Source organism: Sceloporus undulatus, chromosome 5 (assembly GCF_019175285.1).
Source record: "Sceloporus undulatus isolate JIND9_A2432 ecotype Alabama chromosome 5, SceUnd_v1.1, whole genome shotgun sequence".
In the NCBI taxonomy this organism is placed as follows: domain Eukaryota; kingdom Metazoa; phylum Chordata; class Lepidosauria; order Squamata; family Phrynosomatidae; genus Sceloporus; species Sceloporus undulatus.
Window position 1 is genome coordinate 180,439,630 of NC_056526.1, and position 20,864 is coordinate 180,460,493.

General features: G+C 39.4%; 1 protein-coding gene across 1 annotated transcript; it reads right to left on the minus strand.

The window, feature by feature from the left end:
* Window positions 1-2,927: 2,927 nt before the first annotated feature.
* On the minus strand, window positions 2,928-20,335 carry ENOPH1 (enolase-phosphatase 1). Its single transcript, XM_042470180.1, has 6 exons — window positions 20,163-20,335; window positions 8,727-8,830; window positions 7,705-7,907; window positions 6,231-6,363; window positions 5,994-6,117; window positions 2,928-4,593 (listed from the first exon to the last, which is right to left on the minus strand). Exons 1-6 carry the CDS (start codon window positions 20,278-20,280, stop codon window positions 4,454-4,456), a joined length of 822 nt encoding a protein of 273 aa, XP_042326114.1. The 5' UTR covers window positions 20,281-20,335; the 3' UTR covers window positions 2,928-4,453.
* Between the last annotated feature and the right edge of the window lie 529 nt (window positions 20,336-20,864).

Here is a 20,864-nt window from a genome sequence, read left to right on the forward strand (position 1 = left end):
AGATGCGTACATGCAGTCACCAGTCTATGTGCAACAGTGAGGCTATTTCTAATGGCACCTTACAAACTAACACTCAAAGGACTATAAAATAAAAGAGAACTAAGTCTTACCAAATGCAAAATTCCAGGATGGAAACCAAGGTAAACTTTTGGTCCTACTTTTTAGGAGGCACTTAGTTTTCATAGGAATCTTCTAGATCACAGCCTTCAGATGATGTTGGACTGCAACTCCCATCAGCCCTAGGCGGCAGAGGATGAGGAGAGGATGCAGTCCAACAAACCTGCACTTTGCCCACCCTTGCCCTAGGCAAACTGCACTGGCATCCTGTTAGTGCCATATGCAGACATCATTGAAAATTTACACCTGCATATATACTTTTTTGGTCATGGTGGATGGAGAAATTCAGAACTTTCATCAAGGAAGTTGCTTCCCCAAGCCGGTTGCCTGCCTGCAGATTGGGTGTCCCCCTCCCAGGCCATTCAGTGGGTAGAGGAAGACAAGAGGAGGATGAGGGACAGCCAGGCAGCATCTGGTGGTATTCCTGTGGGTAACTACAGGAAGAAAAAGCTAGCTTCTTAGACCTCCCAAGGGGTCTCCAGAAGCATAGAATAACAGGTGATGGCTGTAGGAACACAATTACCTACCATTTGGCTATCCCTTGTCTTCTCATGCCCAACAAATGGCCATGTGGGGCACAGCCTTCAGACAAGTAGGGTTAGCATGTGAGGTGCTGGGATGAGACATAACTACATTTGGTAGAAGTTTTCCAACTTCCAGTAGAATGCAGGATCTTGACCCTGGTTCCTGAACAGGGTTTATTGCTCTCTTCATCGCACTATTAATTTTAATTTAGATTCAGTTTTTGCTTCAAGAATCTCCACACCTCTTCATCTCAACCCCATGGATGTAGACTGGAAAAAAGCACTTCCCTCCCTACTGTCACACACAACAAAAGTATTGCTGAGAGGCTTATAAATACTTATGAATATCTTTAACAATACGCATATGACCTTTGCTCCCTGTATTTCATGTGTTTTAGCTGTTAGACCTAAAACACAGCCAAAGAAAAACAACAGGCCTAAGTTCTATCCACCATTTTAACCAGCAGTTGCTCCATTATAGGTTAGCAGGCTTGGCTCCAATGCAGTCACTGACCTCCAGTGGCAGAAATGCTCTTAGGGCACATCGACTGACCTATTTAACTCTGATTTCATTATTGTCTGATGCGATGACAAACAGAACTAAATAGCCAGTGACAGACACTCTGACTGGTCCCTGTTTTAGCTGTTGCTAAATGTTTTTCTAAATTTGTAAGCAAAGCACTTTGGGCAACAACAACAACAATTAAAGAGAATGCTTGTGGGGTATTCTACTCAGTTAAGATCTATATGTGGAGACATGCATAAGACAGTGTAAAAAGGACTTCCATCCTTAGTTTTTTGTAGGGTTTTCAGGCTTCCATTCTGTCCAGCATTCTTTTAATTTTTCACCCTGATATAAACCTATTCTGAGACTGACACTGTGAAAGGCAAAACAAACCACAGGGATACTTAATCACATTTCCTTCCCAGCTTTAATGTGCACCAGTTCCAAAGGATGAGAAGAGCCACTTCTAAAGAAATGCAGGTCATTTGTTGTTATTTGCCATCAAGTAGATTTGGATTTCTGGGAATCATGTGAATGAGAGGCATCCAAGATCCTTGGTCACGAACTGCACTGCTCAGGTCTTGCAAACCCAAGACAGTGGTTTAACACTACCTAATCTCATCTAAAGCACAGAACAGCCAGGCCTAAAGCAAACTTCAGTCCTGACCAGAATACAACCAATGAAGCAACTGACGTATTATCATGTTCAACAATTGATTCAATGTGTCTACCCGACCTGGAGCTAACCAACAGAATTCCAGACTCAATAAGCTTGTGTCAAAACTTTCAAAGATTTGGGCCCAATAAATATAGCATTAGCTCTTGGAAAATGACAGCGGAACGATAGAGTGGAATCTGAAGAGCTCTAGTGTTTTTATCTTTTTTTAAAAGCCCTTAATTTACTTAAGTCTTTTCAAGCCCTGCTTTACTTTATTTTTTAACTTATCTCTTATTTGGTGGAATTTTTACTGGATTTGTTTATATATGCCATTTCTTATCTTTTCTTATGTTGATTAGCCTGCTGTTTTGCTGGCCAACTTTTGAATCCTTATATAATAGTAGTAAGGTTGTGCCTTTGCATATAACCTACAGATTGTAAGTAACATCCCTGTCTCCTGGAAGGTCCATGGGCACCAGATAGAACCATTTTCTAGGTTTGCAGTTTTTAATCCTTTGATTCCCCTTGTAGATTGATGTTGTAATTTGTTTTAATGTATACTGTCCAGCTGATAAATCTGGGAGATCAAGATTCTTTGGGGATGAATTGGAAGAGACCCTGAATCTTTGTGAGACACAGTATTCTAAGAAAAACATAGTGTTATGTGATGAGATTAATGTTCATGTTGGTTTGGGTCCTAACAAAAAAGGAAAATGGACTGTAATGAGGATTTTTTTTACCTGATGATTTTTGTTTGGACAAACTGATAAATAAAGAGGGCAGGGTTGCTTAATGACTTGCTTGCAGTTGACAGGCATTTCAGATAATGATTGGTGTAACTTAGCAATATTTTTTTAAAGCGATATGGATGGCAGTTTTAATGGATCAAGTATTAATCAGGCTTTGTTAATGGCATTACCAGAATGGCCCCTGTCTCAACAAGAACTCATATGTGCTCTAGTAACAAAGCACCAGGTTAGGATATGATTCCATCAGACCACTACAAGAACAATTCTGATTGAGCCTGTCTGCTAGTAAAATGATTTCCCCATTTTTCCCGAAGGATGGAAGCAGAGAACAATCATCTCAATTTATAGGAAAAGAGACAAATTAAGCCCACAGAATTATTAGCCAATTAGTTTATTGGACATTACCTCTAAGATTTATAGCCACTTCTTTCTCCAGAAGCTTTGCATTTGTAGCATGGGAACAGGTAGAGGCTTTACATTTCTTGCAACATTTCTATAACTGCCATCCAAGACAGATGTTGGCATAGTTTGGAAAAATAGTTCTCTAAATGCAATTCCCAGAGTGGCAAAAGTAAGCATTTGTAAACTCTGTGTTTGTAAAAAATTTAAGGCTCTGCATTTGTGGCATGGGAGAAACAGAAGAGAGAGCCAGTGTGATGTAGTGCTTTGAGATTTGGACTATGGTTCTGGAGACCAGAGTTCGATTCCCTGCTTGGCCATGGAAACCTACTGGCAGACCTGGGGGAAATCACACACTCTCAACCCCAGAAAAGCCGATGACAGGGTCACCTTAGAGTTGCCATAAGTTGGAAACAAATTGAAGGCACAAAACAAGAAGAGGCAGATGTTTTTCAATACAGCTGGCTCTCCATATCCATGGATTCTTTATCCACTGATTAAACCATCCATGGTTTGAAAATATTTTTCAAAAAATTCTAAAACAAACCTTGATTTTGCCATTTTATATGAGACACTATTTTACTATGTCATTGTATTTAATGGGACTTTAGCATCTATGGATTTTGGTATCCATGGTGGATCCTGGAACCAGATTCCAGAGGATACCAAGGGCCCACTGTACATACTCTATTGCCAGCTTTATCGAAACACAAGCCCCATGAAGAGATTCTTGGGGCAGATTTTGGCTTCCTTCCATGGTGAGAGGTTTTAAGTGAATCTATGGTTACTATCAGACTAATCCATATGTTGCACATAAAACAGCACTATTTGCTAAAAAAAAATACTAAAAATATTTGTGCTTGTTATTTGAAAGATATTGCTATAGACTATGCAGGGTTAATTAATTTGGATAGATGGATATATGTATTCTTTTATTGGCTTTCACTGGATTTTTTGGATTTGTAATGGTTTTTTGTCAAATACTTTAAATGATATTATGGTATTTGACCAATATTTCACTGAGAAAAAGAAGCCAAAACTGGGGGGAGGCTTATGCCATTTTTATTAATATTTTCAGAAATAATAAAGCTAAAGGAATGTGTATCTGGGGTTTACATGCTGCATGTAGTCCACCAGGACGTTCTCCAACACATTTAAGATGAATGTGGGGGAAGTACACAAGAGTAGGGCAAAATGGTGCATTCAAGGGTTTTGTGTAGGAGAAACTCCCAGTGGTATTTTCTGATTCTTCCATGTGCAATTCCAAAGAAAGGGAGTCCACAATCACTAAGTTTCATATCTGCTGCTTAATTTGAAATGCACTCATGACACCTGTGGACGGAGAAATCCTGCTGGCCTCATTGCTTCTCATCAGAAGGTCAAGGATCCAAATATCTTCTCTCCCCAAAATTCTCATCACCACCAAAAGCTGCCATAAATTATAAGATTTTTCTCTAGTGGTGTCCCATCTTTCTTTTCAAAATTCCTCTTGCAAATTTGCTTAAGTGGATGATGGCAGGAACAGTTCACTGAAAGAGGTTATGAGTCTGTAATATGATTTCTCGTCATCTGTCAGTCCCGCGTTGCCTGGTCGGACTACTATAGCCACATGCATGTCAACTTCTTCTGCGGCATCTGCCTCTAAAGGTGAAAAGAATGAGAGTAATCAATTTATCTGGTTGAATTAAGACACCACTAGTTTATTATTGCAGGGCCACAGTCTGGTTTTTTCACATGCTGGTCATGGTGGCCAGAGATGGGGACTTTCCAGTTAAATGTTGGATTATGACTTCCATCACCATTCACCAATGGCTACAGTAACTTGAACTGATGGTTGACCATTATCACCAGCATGCAAATAAGAGTTGCACTTCCTTACTCTAGTGCTATGTTCCCTATTTACTCTGCAGTGCTTGAGACCCCAACCATGGGATTGCCATCCGCAGATCTGAACATCTGTAAATGACCTTGTCCCATTGTCTCTAATGGTTGCACGGCGGCACACAGCATACCGCCATTAAAAACAACAAGACTTGAGGTCCCATGGTTTTGGACATCGGGGGGGGGGGTCTGGAATGGAACCCCTGTGGATATGAGGGGCCAATTGTACACACACAGATGAATCCCATGGTACACTATTCCTAGCTATGTGCCATATCAGACTGCATATGGGAGGATAACATAATTTAGACATTCCATGATTTTGGACCACTGAAAACCTATGTTAAGGACAACATTCTAACCTAATATTTTCCTTGACTTGCTAGTATTCTATGAGGAGGACTGAAAATCAAGTGCAAGACTAAACTAAGACATCTTTAAGGACAACTTAGTAATTGTTCAGTGTGTTTCAGGATTAATGGTTCTTTCTTCAATAGATAAAAATAGGAATCAAAGACAAAGCAACACATTATAATCACACAGTCCATACCAGGGTGAGTGAAAATGTATAACCGGAAAGCCTGGGACCTATAAAATATACATAGCCAATTAATCAAGAACTGAATCATTAGTTTTGTGTATGTGCCTTCAAATTAGCTACTGAGGAAGGGGCTTTCAACAGGTAAGTAATATATTTTTAAAGTGAGCCAAGCTTAAATTCTTTTTAATTGAATTGTGCTTAAATACTATTACTATAATCTACTTGGCCATTAGTAACCTTAATAGATCTACTCCATTTTCTAATGCTTGGTAAGACATCCCTGTGGCAACTGAATAGGCAGAAAGAGAAAGCCAGTATGTAGCACAAACCAGTTACTATGAAGGAGATTCCCTGTAGACTCTTTTTTCCACAAGGATCTCTTTTGGTACCAAGTACTTTGCAGCTTTCAGTATACAACATCCAGGCATATCTGGATAAACCAAATGTTGCCAAAGTTAGGAGTGGGTTGTTGTTGTTGTTATCTCCTAGAATTCCTCTATCCAGCCTGGCCAATGGCCATGTTGCCTAGGAGAATTCTTGGGAGTTTTAATCCAAAAATCTGCTTTGGCAAAGTCTGGAATAAGAATAATAGCACGACAATTACCAGCATGTCTCATACCTCGAGTGACATCTGTTAAAAACAAGATGTTGCTTGTGGAGCACCCAATGCTTGCAGCAATCCTCTGGTAACTCTCACTCTCCACTTTAGGACCTATTTGGGTATCAAAGTGGCCGTCGAAGAGCTAGAACAGTGAAAAAAAATTCATTTTGAAAAAGGAGAAAACGATTTGTAAAAAGAAGAAAATTCTAGAAATTAAGGGATTAAGAAAAGATAAATTCTCAAAATAATACCTACTGTTGAAATGTCACCTTCTGTAGAGTTTCCAAACAGGAGCTTTTGTGCCTCCACACTCCCAGAAGAATAAATATAAACCTTCATCCCTGCTTCTTTCCATTTTTTCACTGCTGGGACTACATCCTCAAAGATACTGTAATGGTGGACAACAGCACATTATGAGAAGGGAAACCCACAGAAAGAGTTAAAATGGAGTTTAAAAGGTTTTCCTGATTTGTATGGGTAATTACTAGATACTCCAGATATGGTTGCTTTCCAAAGATGTGCAATGTGAAGACCATGACTGGGTTCAGTTTAAGAATGTATTAAAAAAATGTGTGTGGTCAGATTATAGAAAAGGCCTTAATTAAGTGGTGTTGGGTTTTTTTGGCTGAGGAGCAGATTTTTTTTTTAAAAAAAACCCAACAATAAAACAACCCTTCAGCAATAAATAAAGTCATAGTCTCTTGTTACCTCCAGTTTTTACAGACCAAGTTCTAAGACTGGAAATAATGCCAGCTAGGGACAAAATTATCTGATAGGACAAACAGGCAGTTAAACAGTTGAGCCCTTGGGCTGCACATAATCTCCAACGTTGTTTTTGAGGCCCTCTGTCCCTCCAGATTTCTCCGAATGCCATTTTTCTGGCCAAAACAAAGAAAATTAGTTGCCTCTCCTGCAAGTCTCTAGGAACAGCAATTCACTTTTTAAACAGTTACCAGAGCCCCACTGCTTGATTTAACATCAAAATATATCTGTTTTTCAAGTGGAGTTCTGGCCACATCTAGATTTTTGTTTTTCTGTATTTTTGGCAGTCTGTGCATCCCCTGGAAGGTCCCAGAGGCCTTCGGATTTCGACAGCTGACCACCCCTCAGCTAAGCCAACCACTTGCACTTCCCACTTGAAAATATATCCCCACAACCCATTGTTCAGCAAATACGGGGCATATTTGCTGGATTATATATTGTTCTAAAGTGTATCCACACTGCACACTTATAGCACCTTGATACCTCTTTTAACTGCCCTACTTTCATCTCAGAGGATCCTGGGATTTATAATTGCAATTTAGAATACTTTGCCAGACAGCTCTAGTGCTGGAGTTCATTGAAGTGCACTAGCGTTGTCTTTCTCGTGCCATTTGATGTGAGGGGCAAGCAGGATTTTTTACCCCTTGAATACCAGGGACCATGATCTCATTTGTGCCCATTGGCTTTAGCTGTTTCTTTCTTTACTGAAAACTGTCCACAGACTGGCGGTCAATGGCTCATGGTTTGGCACCATTGTGCAAGAGCATTCTAAGTACTTCACCAAACTAAAAATCTCTGAATTATACAACATGGAGCTATGGCAGTTCAAGTGAAATCCAAGCACTATAACTGCAAAATGTGGATACAGCCCTAGACTTTGGATAGGTTGGCCAGAGCTAATGAGACAATGATGCAACTATCAGCAGCTGGTTTAATAATACTGGAACACCACAAGCTTGCTACTCACTCTCCCTTCACGCGGCCATTCTCATATGCTGCCCTCCATATGTGACCCTGTAGCTGTTTCAAAGCTGTGTTCTTTCTGTCTAAGGACATCTGCCAGAAGACATTGTCTACAACAGCCTGGATAACACGTTCAATCTCCTCTTCCCCATCTCTGGATTCCATTGGGATGGGCACGACACCATCCAAGTGAGAATCTTCTTCAGCCTGTGGAGGTTTGGATGAAAGAGAAAAAGTGGCCATGTCAACAACCATGGGAAATCATAATTACACTTAGGGATAGGTGACAATTTCATTTCACTTTGCCACTAATAAGAATTTACCCAAATCCATAAATGTCTTCAGTGACTGAGTGTAAATAACTTCAGACGTGAAACGTGTGAATGTAAGAGAAATCAAAACTAATCAATGTGACCATGATGCCTGGGAGTTCTGGAAGTTGTAATCCAAAAAAAAGTTTGGCAGCCTTTGTTATACTAAGGGCCACATTCTGTCTAGGTTAATCTGTCACCAATCCATTCCGCTAATGAGATGAGCTGAAACTAGCAATGGATGCAGCCAAAGCTAAAAATAGGTGAGAGTCCGTCATCCCCACCTCCACTCCTTTCTTTCTTCCCCACTATGGGTTGCCAGGGAAGAGAAAGATCAGTCCTGCAGAGTCCCGGACTGCTCACATGCACAGGGATTTCAAAATCAGGATAAGGGCTCATGTGACCAAATTGTGGGCCACAGGTTGCCCAATTGATCAATGTCAATATACAAACAGACAACATGCTGCAGTGGTTTTTGAGTGCTGGACTCTAGAAGACGAAGGTTCAAATCCCCACAGAGCCATGGAAACCCACCAGATGATCATGGGCAAATCACATTCTGTCAGCCTTGGATGAAAGCAATAGGCAACTTCCATTAAATATAGTCACGATAACCCTATAATAGGGTCACCATAAATTGGAGTCATCTTGAAGATGCAGAATAATGTCAATAATAACCAGATAATCAGAAAAGGAAAACATTAAAAAGTGTCACCTGTTTCCTCAGAAGACCAACATCTTCTTGGCATTCTTCTTCTTCCCAGTGTGTTCGGAGGTAATCATGAATGTTGTCTTTGATGTAGGGAAATAAAGTATCCTGGTGATAAACAAAAAATATCACAAATTAATGCTGCATGATAGGTTTCCCATCCCTGCAGTCAGGAAAGAATGGAGCTTCATGGGGAAAAGGTGGATACTGAGGAGAGCTATGAAGGGAGAGAAAGAGGTGGCAACATCACAAAAGGTGTTCAGGGGGCAAAGCATGGGCAGAGCTTGTTCAGAGAAAAGGAGGTTTAGACTTATCAGTTGATGGTGCAATATTAGGTTAAAATCCTAATGGTATCTAATCCACCATCTAATCCACATTTCCTTCCCTGAAACATTATTTTTTTATTGGTTTCTTGCATTTATATCCCACCTTTCTTCCAATGTGCTCGCAGAGCTGTCCATGACTTTCCTTCTCCCAACTTTATCTTCACAACAGGCCTGTGAACTATGCCAAATCAAAAGGAGGTGACTGTCCAATGGTCACCTAGGCTGCATCTGTACTACAGAAACAATCCAGTTTGACACCACATTAACTGCTATGGCTCAATGTTACAGAATTCTGGGATTTGTAGTTTGTTGGGGCAGAGAAGGCTAAATGTCTTCTGACAAAGAAAACTACAATTCCCAAAATTCCTTAGCACTGAGCCATGGTAATCAAAGTCATGTCAAGCTGCATTATTTCTGCAGATGCAGCCTTAGTGAGTTTCTTGAGGCAGTGGGGACACAAATCTAGATACAGTATGTCAACTCCTGGACCAATGCTACCACTCTACCATGCTAGCTCTCTGCACCAATTTCTGGTGTTACCCATGATGAAAACAATGTACTTTCAAGGTGCCAAGGTTTCAACTCTTCCAAGTTAAATGTTCACCTTTCAACTAAGTGAGTAACTGAACACAGAGTTAATGAAGAGTGGTCGTCTAAGTTGCCATTATTGAGTATTAGAGAAGGTGCCGAAACAAAGGGCATCTATATTAAGCGCAGTCCAATTATAAGGAGAACAAAAAAGGTTGTCACACCTGACACTTCTGTTCTGGTCCCAGAACAATGGACTTGCTAAATGACAAGTGACGTGACCTTCATGTCATGTAAGTAATGAAGTTCAAGGTTGGCTGCTCATCCTTTTAAAAAAACCAATTTGTGAGGGGAAATTATTGTCAAAAAAAGAGAGACTCCTGGTCCTTCTAAAATTATAAGGTCATATAAGAAACACAGACTAGAATAACTTCTCCCCTTCTGAGCAAGTTTCATTGAAGTGGGCTTCTTGTTGAACTCCTCTTAAAGCCTGTTTTCACACTACCTTGGATATATCCACACTGCAGAATTAAAGTGGTTTGACTCCACGTTAACTGTCATGGCTCCATACTGTGGAATTCTGGGATTTTTAGTCCAGTGGGATATTCAGCCTATCTTGTCAGAGAGCTCTGGTGCTTCACCAAACTACAACTCCCAGGATTCTGTAAGCGTTGCGGCAACTGAAGTAGTGTCAAACTGCTTTATTTCTGCAGTGTGAATGTTCTCATAGTAATAAATCCAGTTTTGCCACCAAACGCACACTCAGATGTGATCACTTATATGTTATATGTTTGCTAGTAATTTGAATGAAATATTTTATTGTTTTATCACTGGTTTATTGGTGTCCTCTTTTTGCTATATTTCACAATTTTAACACTGTAATATTGGCAAAAGCCTTAGTGATTACCTTAAAATGAAGACCACTACAAAAATATCAGATACTAGAAGCATTTCTAATTTCTATGCCTGGGTGTGAAAGCCGGACAATGAAGAAAGCTAAGAGGAAGAGAATCAACTCATTTGAAATGTGCTGGAGAACAGTTCAATAGATTGATAAAAAAACAAATGAATGGATATTAAAGCAAATGAGGCTTGAACTCTGCCTAGATGCCAAGATGGCGAAACTGAGACTATCTTCTTTGGAAATTAGAGAAAATATGACTCACTGATAAAGACAATAATGTTCAGCAAAGTGGGAGGGAGTGGGAAAAGAGGAAAACCACATTACAGGTGATCAACTCAATAAAGAAAGCCATGGCCCTGTGCTTGCAACACCTGAGCAAGGCAGCTGATGACTGGAGCTCTTGGAGGTCTCTCATTCATTGTTGTTCTTGTTGCTTCTGACGTATGGGGATCCTAAGTCAAACTTCTCATGGAGTTGTTCAGAGGTGGTTAGCCTTTGCCTTCCTTTGAGGCTGAGAGAATGTGACTTGCCCAAAGTTACCCAGTGAGTTTCAAGGCTGAGCTGGGAATCAAACCCTAGTCTCCAGAGTTATCATCTAACACTCAAGCCACTACACCACACTGGCTCTCATTCATAGGATCACCATAGGCTGAAGTCGACTTGATGAAAAATAACTACAAATAAAAATGTCTAAATGATTATGATGAGGTTGTCACTGATGATGATGTATAAATCAGATGCCTGCCAGATCACACTGTTCAGAGGTGCTAGGAACTACTACTACAGCAGTCTGGTGCAACCCTAAACTATAAATATGCTCTCTTGTACAGACCAGTGTAAAAACTTTTACAAATACAGTACCACCAAATAAGTTCAGGAAATTATAGTTTTATATGGGTGCTGGATGATTAATGAGAATTCCCATGCTTTCTGCAGCTAGAGGTCATGTCAAATTAAAATTGGCTTGCAGCAGATTTAGGAAATTCAGTATAAATATATCTGAAGGCCACAAATAGACCACAAACCTAAATCTTTTCCACCATCATCAATTTTTCCAGAAGAACATTTGACGTTGAGAGCTTTATTTTCAACATTTATAGTGTCAGATGTGCACTTCATTATTCTTTTCATCAACTGCCTTCTCATAATTAAGCATCCACTTCTAAATCCTCAAATTCGCCAGCAAGCATGGACAGTCCCAACTTAACCCTCATTCATCCAGTTTTTGGATATCTTACTGCTTTGGATATCTTATTGCTATCTTACATAAAAATAGGCCCTTTCAACTGTCACTTAAGCATCCTACTTAACATAAATATATTTCCTTTGAAAACACATGGATTTTCAGTGTGAAAGAAGTCCTTTAAACATGTGAAGAATATTCACAAGGAACTTAGCAGAAGGGGACACATTATTGATTCATATTATTTCTGACTTTATGATGAAATCATCTTGGGTATAGAGAGATGAAAAAGTTTCGGAGGTTTTGAAGTTGGGAACGGGGGGAGAACAATTTTTTCCTCAGGTTGGGGGAGGGAATGGAAATTTTTAGAATAATTGAAAAAAAAATACAATATTTGTACTCTTTACAGACGGAAAGCCACATTGTTACTAAAGTTTAGGAACATGGATTATTTTGGTCTGGTATGAAATTATCATATCTGATGTATTAAAATATAGTTTATTCATAAAACTACTGCATTACAAATTAAATTTACTCTTTTTTGTTTGTTTGCTACAAATAGAGTTACAAGACCCTGAATTGTATGCAATACCTACACTTTAGGGAGCTTCTTTAGTTTTGCTAATTTATGAGGAGTAGGCAAAACCATAATAAATACAGAGGAAACAATAAACACTAGTTAAAAAAAAGACAATTCTTTTGTCACCTCTAGTTTTCTGAATAGCCAGGCAGACATAAACACTCATTCCCATAAAAAGAACGGAAATATCTGTGAAAAGGAAAACAAGGAATTCCAAAGATGTGACCTGCTACATAGTGTTCAGAAATGTGGAGAAGTTAATATAGGAAATCTTTTCTTAAATATTTTATTAATCATTTCAGAACAAAATATCCCAGAATCCATTTTTTTCTTTTTAAAAAGGCATTAGGAAAAAATGGGGGAAAACATTTTCTATTTTTCTCCCAGGTCTTCACTTTTCTATGGGTATACTGCAGAAAATTGAGGTCCTTTATTTATTTATTTTCCTATTTGCTACTCATACAGTATTTTATTTCCTTGTGTGTGGCAATCTGGTAATTTCCAGATGTTTTGGACGTGAATCCAAGCATCTATGCTAGCATGATCAGAAATTCTGGGGAGAGTATTCCATTCTATTTGGAAGGTATAGGGAGAATGAGGTTATTGTTCCTATGCTAGAGTGGACCCACCTCAGACTGCAGTTACAGGATACCATGAATATATATACATTTTGCAAAAGCAAGAAAAAGTACATCAAGGAGAAATGTATTAACCCCAGTCTACTCTCTGTCATTCTTGTTTTCTCCCTGCAGAACGTTTGCTCGCTTTACACAAGGGGATATTCAAATAATGGCTCTGCACTTGCAACCTCGAGTGGCAGGCTATTCTACGTATGTAGAGATCTTGTAGCACCTTTGAGACTAACTGAAAGAAAGAAGTGGTTAGCATGAGCTTTTGTAGACTTCAGTTTACTTTCTCAGATGCATTTGGTGGAGTGGAAAGCCAGGGAGATTCCTATACTGTATAAGACATTTGTGTGTGAGAATGTCAATTCAAATTCAAAATCCTGTGTGCATAGAAATGAAGAGGCAAGTCCAGTTGTTGGTGAATATTCTACTATTTCAGTACGCTTAGCGCCACATTTTGTTGCACGAGTAGACTAGACGACTGCACTCTCCTGTTACATGATTAATATTTGATTATGCCAACAACAGCCGTTCTCCACCCCTGCCTATAGCAGGCTTGAAATGATTCATCTTTCCGTAAATAGGTCATGGCTTTCAATTATTAGAGTGCCTCCCTAGTCATGCTAACTTACAACATTTGTACAAAATTCAAGGTCTCACAATCCAGCCCTTCCCATCCCACTTCTTACATTTCATTTTCAGGGGAAATGCAGAAGGTAGATCAGGACTCCCGATAGAACACTAGATGATTTCAATAGATCTGAAAGGACTATTCCCTCGTTGTACAAAGCATCTCTCTCTGCTAGAGAAAGTACGGTAGAGTATGAGAATACAACAGAGAGGCAAGGAGCCCGAGGCATAAACAGTGACCTGGTTTCCCCCAAAACCTGATGTGACAGGCCCAAACTCTGAACAAACCTCCTCACATTTATGTAGCAGGATGACGCACCGGGGGGGGGGACCCTAACAGTAAACCTAACAGTCCTAAATTACTGTTAAGATTAGAGAAGACTTCTTATTTAAGAAGATTTATTCAATTTAAAAAGGCTATAGAAGGCTTTCGAAGCCCCTGATTAATTTCTTTTTAAGAGGCAGATGTCCAGTCCTAAAAGCCATTCATCACTAAGAGCAACTGTACAGCTGAACTGAAAAAGTTTTATGGCATCTTAAGGACAACAGATTTATTATGGAATCAGCATTCATGGACAAGTTTATAGCTTTCCTCAACTTGGTGCCTTTGAGATGTTTTGCATGTCAATTCCTATCAACCCCAGCCAGCATGGCCAATAATAAAAAATGTGGGAACTGGAATCCAAGATACAGTATCTGGCAAGACTCACGTTGGGGAAAAGAAGACTAGAACCATGTTGTTGTTGTTAATGACTGAGTCGATCCCAACTCACGGGGATCTTGTGGAAGAGACATCTCTAAGACCCCCTGTCCTTCACTGTTCTGCTTAGGTCCTGCAGATGCAAGCCCATGGCCTCCCTTGTTCAGTCTATTCATTTGGCACACAGTCTTTGTCTCTTTCTGTTACTTTCTACCTTTCCAAGTGTTATTGTCCTTTCTAATGAGTTGTGCCTTCTGATGATTTGTTCTAAGTATGACAGCCTCAATTTGATCTTCTTAGCTTCCAAGGAGAGTTCATGATACACTGTCTTTTGTTGACCAATTTATACACAGAGATGGAGGGGGTATAAAATCAACAGAGCCAAAAGAGATAATGGAAAAGCTGCAAATAATAATAATAAAAAACAACATTGGGGTTTTTATTCGAGAGAACACCTCTAGGAATCTCTAGGTTCTCCAACACAAGTCTGTGGTCAGCATCTGCCAGAAGGTGACTACAGAATAACACTGACTAGGAAAGTGTTTTCTCTAGGAATCTCTAGGTCCTCCAGTGTGACTTCTAGTGGACGTTGATCACAGAGTCATGCTGAAAGACTTAGAGATCCCTAGAGAGAACATATTAATCAAATGAATAATCAAATCCATTAGAGTCAAAGTTGCAAATCTGGAAGGCTGACTGTACATAACACATCTTTTCACACAGTGTTTTATAAAACATACAAGGACAGAGCTCTGCCCCAAGGGGCTTACAATCGGTAATGCAATACTGGACAGAGTTCAGGCTTGTGATATCAGCTTTGTTTTTGTGTAAAAACTTCCAGACCCACCCACTGCAGCTGGGTAGAAAAGCCATATACGTAGAATTAAATTATTCCAAGCCCAGGAATTTGTTTTCAGTAGCAAAACTCGGCCGCAATCACATCCTTTCCAGGGCAAAATCCTCTCTACCCTCCACTTTCTTCCTTTTGGCTATCTATTTTAGGGTGCAGAGTCATTTTGTTGTTGCTGGTGCTGCTTAACAACTGAAACCCAGAAATCCTTGCTGATCTACTGCAAATCACACAGAGTTTTACCTTTCATCCACCCTTGCTGTAAAGCAATCTATGGAAGAAAGCAGAAGAGGAGGAAGGAAACTGAGGCAATAATGGTCAACAAATAGAAGCAGAACCAATTATTTCTATTTTAGGCTCTGCTACTATAAGCCAATCTTCCACAACAGCGCCTTCCAAAAGTGTTGGCCTATAATTCCTATCATTCCCAGCTGGCATAGCTAAGTGCTGCTGGCTGAGGATGATGAGAGGTATAGTCCAAAATATGTGGAAAACATCAGATTAGGGAAGCTTGCAATAAAATATAGCATGTAGGAAGCCTGCACTAGAATACAGCACCAAATGCAGCTTAAAAACATCTGTGTTAAGTCTTTTAAGGTAGCATAAGACTTTATTTAAGAAGGCAGATATATAATTCATATCAGGGTGGTTTTCATGGAGCAGGTGGGTTCTTAGTTTTTTGGGGGGTTTTCGGGTTATGTGGCCATAGAAGAACATGGCCACATAGCCCGAAAAACCCACAAAAAACTATGGATGCCGGCCATGAAAACCTTCAACTTCACAGGTGGGTACTAGTTATAATCTTATTTTTTGTATATTTTTATGTGATTTGATATTGTTCATAGATTATTTCAATTATTTTGAATTTTATTGACTTTTAAATGTTGTTGTTTTTTATCTGTGAACCACCTTGGGTCTCTCCTGGGAGAAAATAAATAAGACTCTGGGCTGCAAATACAGCAGTTAATATGCCTTCTCTCCTCCAGAGGTTGTAGTGAAAGAAGTACTGTAAAGTCATGCAACTGTGACTAATAAATGCTACAATTCCTTTTCGAAAGTAAAAACATCTACTCATTGTGTTCTTCGCCAGCAATCCTCGAGCAAAGAAGAGGAAGAAGTGTGAGGGATGAGCATGGCTGGATGCATGAGGCATGGGGAGAAGGCATGAGGCTGGGTGCATGACTATGGCTGAAGAAACCACAATAGCATCACTTTTGGCAGAGTCTTAACCTTCAAATTTAAAAGGAAATGAAACATTTCCAGCTTGCAAACTGGCAATCCTATATGCCAGTTCAAGATGTAGGATTTTACCACAAGAGGCTAAAAAGTCAAATTTATATAGTAAAATATATTTAATAGAATTCAAAGATAGTCTGTAGAACCAGTATGTAGACATATCTTGTAGCATCTTTGAGATTAAATGAAAGAAAGAAATTGCATCTGAATTCTACGAAAGCTCATGCTGCCAATTTCTTTCTTTCAGTTAGTCTCAAAGGTGCTACAAGATCTCTCTACATACTGTATATATAATAGAATCATAGAAGAGTTGGAAGAGATCCCAAGGGCCATCCGGTCCAACCCCCTGCTATGCAGGCAATCATCCCAGATGCAAGGCCATCCAACCTCTGTTTAAAAACCTCAAAAGAAGGAAATTAATACTAATACTATAATATTTATAGAATTGGAAAAGGTAGGGGAGCAAAGTTTTTCTGGCCTGCCTTTTCCTTCAATCCTTAAATTTCTTGCATTGCATAGAGCAAGATATTTAAATTTTTCCATACTTGTCATTTCAATGCTTGCTGTGTTCACATTCCCTTGACAACTTTGTCTGTTCCTTTTTTTTTTTTTTTGACACACTGTAGTTTTCAATTATTGAAATGTTAGCGATTTGGGACCTGAAGGATAATTGCATTGTGGAGGCAGATTTCTCATTTAATCTGCAACATGGCATAGTGGTTTGAGCGTTGGACTAGGACTCTGGAGATCTGGGTTCAAATCTCGTCTTGAGCATACAAACCCACTGGGTGGCCTTGCACAAGTCACGCTCTCTTAGCCTCAGAGGATGGTAATGGCAAAAACCTTCTGAACAAAACTTGCTAAGAAAACCCATAAGTCAAAAGTGACCTGGAGGCACTCAAAACATCCTATGGACTCCTGGGATTTATAGTTTTTTGTTGCACCAGATCTTTCTGACACTGGAGGTTAAACATCGCACAAAACAACACATCTCAGAATTCCATAGCATTGAGTCATGGCAGTTAAAGCAGTGTCAAATTGTATTAATTTTGGTAATGTAGATGCAGTCTTAGAAGGGCTTCATTTTGTCCCCCAACCTATATCTAAACCCCTGAATAAGAAATCAGTGTTCAAGTTGTACCCCAGTTCTACGTTATGAAAGGAAATGAGTCCTTAGGGCTGCATCTACACTGTAGAAATCATGCAATTTGACACCACTTTCACTGCCCTGGCTCCATCCTGCAGAATCCTGACGCATGCTTTGTCAGAGAAGGCCAAAGACTATGCAAAACTACAAATCCAAGAATTCCAAGGGATGGACCTGGAATGTCAATCTGCATTATTTCTTCTGTACCCCAATTCTATGCTCTGAAAGGATGTGTCATTAGGGGTGCATCTACACCATAGAGATAATGCAGTTTGACACCACTTTCATTGTCCTGGCACTATGGGATTTGTAGCTTTGTGAGGCACCAGCATACTTTGGCGCAGAAAGCCTAAGACCATGCAAACCTATAAATCCCAAGATTCCATAGGGTGGATCTGTAGCACTTAAAAAGTGGTGTCAAACTGCATTATTTCTGCAATGTAGATCATGCAGTGGTTTCCAACCTCTGTTCCTCCAGGTGTTTTGGACTCCAACTCCCAGAAGCCCTACCCCAGTTCTGCCAACAGTCAAGAATTCTGGGAAATGAAGTCCAAAACATCTGACAGACATCTCAATAGGTTGGGAACCCAAAGAAATCCACTGGGTAACCTTGGGCGAGTCACACTCTCTCAGCCTCAGAGGATGGCCATGGAAAAAAACCCTCTGAAGAAACCTAAGAAAACCTCATGATAGGGTCAACATAAGTCAGAAACAATTTGAAGGCACAACAACAACATCCCAAAACCACCTTCTTCACCTGGCAAATTAATCCTCCCCAACCTGTATTTGTCATGCATATGACAAAGGAGGGACTTCCTGCACATGGCAACCAGATGTCCTCCTTTTCCAGGGCATGTCCTCCATTTCAGCATTCTGTCCAGGAGGAATTGCAAGATGTCCTCCATTTGGAGCAGGACTAAGAAACATGAATTTATATACCCAAATGTTTTGAGCAGGGGCTAAGCAGCATGAATTTATATTTATACAGGGAGACCAGGCATCCTCCTTTTTCAGGGAATGTCCTCCATGTACATCTTTTGTCCAGGAGGGATTCCTAAACATCCTCCATTTGGAGCATGATTTAGAAGCATAAATTTGTATTTATAAAAGGTGTCACAGTAACAACAATCTGAGCACTCTCTAAGCGGATTACAATGCGTTAGCCAATATAAATATCAAGAAGAATCATGAATTTATATTTATACAGACACGTCCTCCTTTTCCAGGACACATCTACATTTCAACCTACTGTCCAGGAGGATTTCCAAAAGGTCCTCCATTGGGAGAAGTACTAAATAGCATGAATTTATATCCACACAGGATGACCAGATGTCCTCATTTTCCAGGACATGTCCTCCATTTCCACCTCCTCTCTAGGAGGAATGCTTACATAGGGTGATCAGAAACACCCTCCTTTTCTAGGATATGTCCTCCATTTCAACCTACTCTCCCGGAGGAATTCTAAAACATCCTCCCTTTAGAGCATGACTAAGAAGTACGAATTTATATTTACACAGGATGATCAGACATCCTCCTTTGCCAGGACATGTCCTCCATTTTTAATGTTCTTTGTAGGAGAAATTCCCCTATGTCCTGTATTTGGACCATGACTAAGAAGCATGAATACAAGGGTGACCAGATGTCCTCCTTTTTCCAGGACACATCCTCCATTTCCAGCCTCCTGTCCAGGAGGAGGGATCCCAAAACATCCTCCACTGGGAGCCTGACTTAAGAAGCATGGATATACATTCAGATAAAATGTATATCCATATAAAATGATGATGATGATTATGATAACAATACAAAATATTAATATAAAATGTATATGAATATGCATTCATATAAAATGTATATCCATATAAATAATAATAATAAAGTATAATATAATACAATAATTAAATAATAACAATTAAATAATAATAATAAATATAAAATATTAATAATAAAATGTATATGAATATGCATTCATATAAAATGTATATTAATATATAATAATAATATAGTATCATATAATATAACAATAAAAATAGTAATAAAATAATAATATATAAATATTAATAAATATAAAATATAATATATTAATATAAAATGTATATCCAGTTAAAATATAAATAATAGTAATATATAATATAATAATCAATATATATATATATATATATCTATCTATATACATGGCTATGGCTATACATCATTAATGTCCTAAAATGTTCTTTATGTGTATTACTATATCTACTACTTCAAATATTAATAATAAAAGTATATGTATCATTCATTAAATGTATATTAATAATAATAATAATAAATAATATCCATTAATATAACATAAAATAATAGTAATAATAAATAAATTCTCTAATTCTAGCCAAATTAATATATAATTATATATATATTATATATCTTATGGGATGATTACATCTATAAAATGTACATAAATTGAGTATTTATATATATATTTGTATTTATTATAATCAATTATATTTATACCAAAATGTATATGGACATGCATTCATATAAAAGTATATCCATATAGAATAATAATCACATAGTATAATATACGTAGTATAAAAATAAACATAAAAACGTTCATATGAAATGTCTATACAAGGGCTGCTGTGCATGGCTTTGTGTTTTGCCAGGGCATCCCTCCCTCCCTCCCTGGGCCTCTGCTCCTGCAGCGCAGCTCATCATCCCCAGCCAGCCCCCCAGCAGCCAGGGACCCCTGAGCCCTCACCTGACGAAGGCGATGGGGGTGGTGGTGCCCTCGATGTCCAAGAGGAGACCCGGACCTCGGCGGGGACCGTGAAGCCCCCATGGCCTGACACGACGACGGAGGCAGCAGCAGCAGCTCATCAGACTACTGGCAGAAGGCAGGAAGAGAAGGGAGGCAGCAGGAGTAGGAGGAAGAGTGGCTCCTCCCGGAATGGAGGCCAAGAGGAAGGAGGAGGAGGAGGAGGAGGAGGCAGCAGGGCAAGCCCGGAAACTGAAACATCATGGCCACATTTTCCTGATCAAAATGTGCAGACCTCTTGAGACATCCAGTATCCTCTGCCCACAATAGGAGCCTCTGGCTTCACAAAGGGAGGAGAAACACTCCTTTGAATTGCAAATGGACATTGAATTTCTTTGCATTGGAAAAGCTCCCAGTACCGCAATGGCCAGCCTGCAGGTCTGAAAATGCAGGCCTATGGCTAACACTGCCCATTTCCCCCCCCCTCCTGTTTGCCCAATGAAGAATCCAGTGACTTCGAAAGCTTGCAACATGTAACTGTGCATTTCGTTTGACCCATAAAGGTATCATTGTTTTGGGGGTATTGGATTTGCTGTTGGGCCAACACCGCCCTAGACGAAAGCACAAGCGTGAAAGCCCAGCCCTCCTCAGCTTCAGGCTAAAGCAAAACTCTGGAGCTGATTTGATGCGATTCATTATTCCTGCC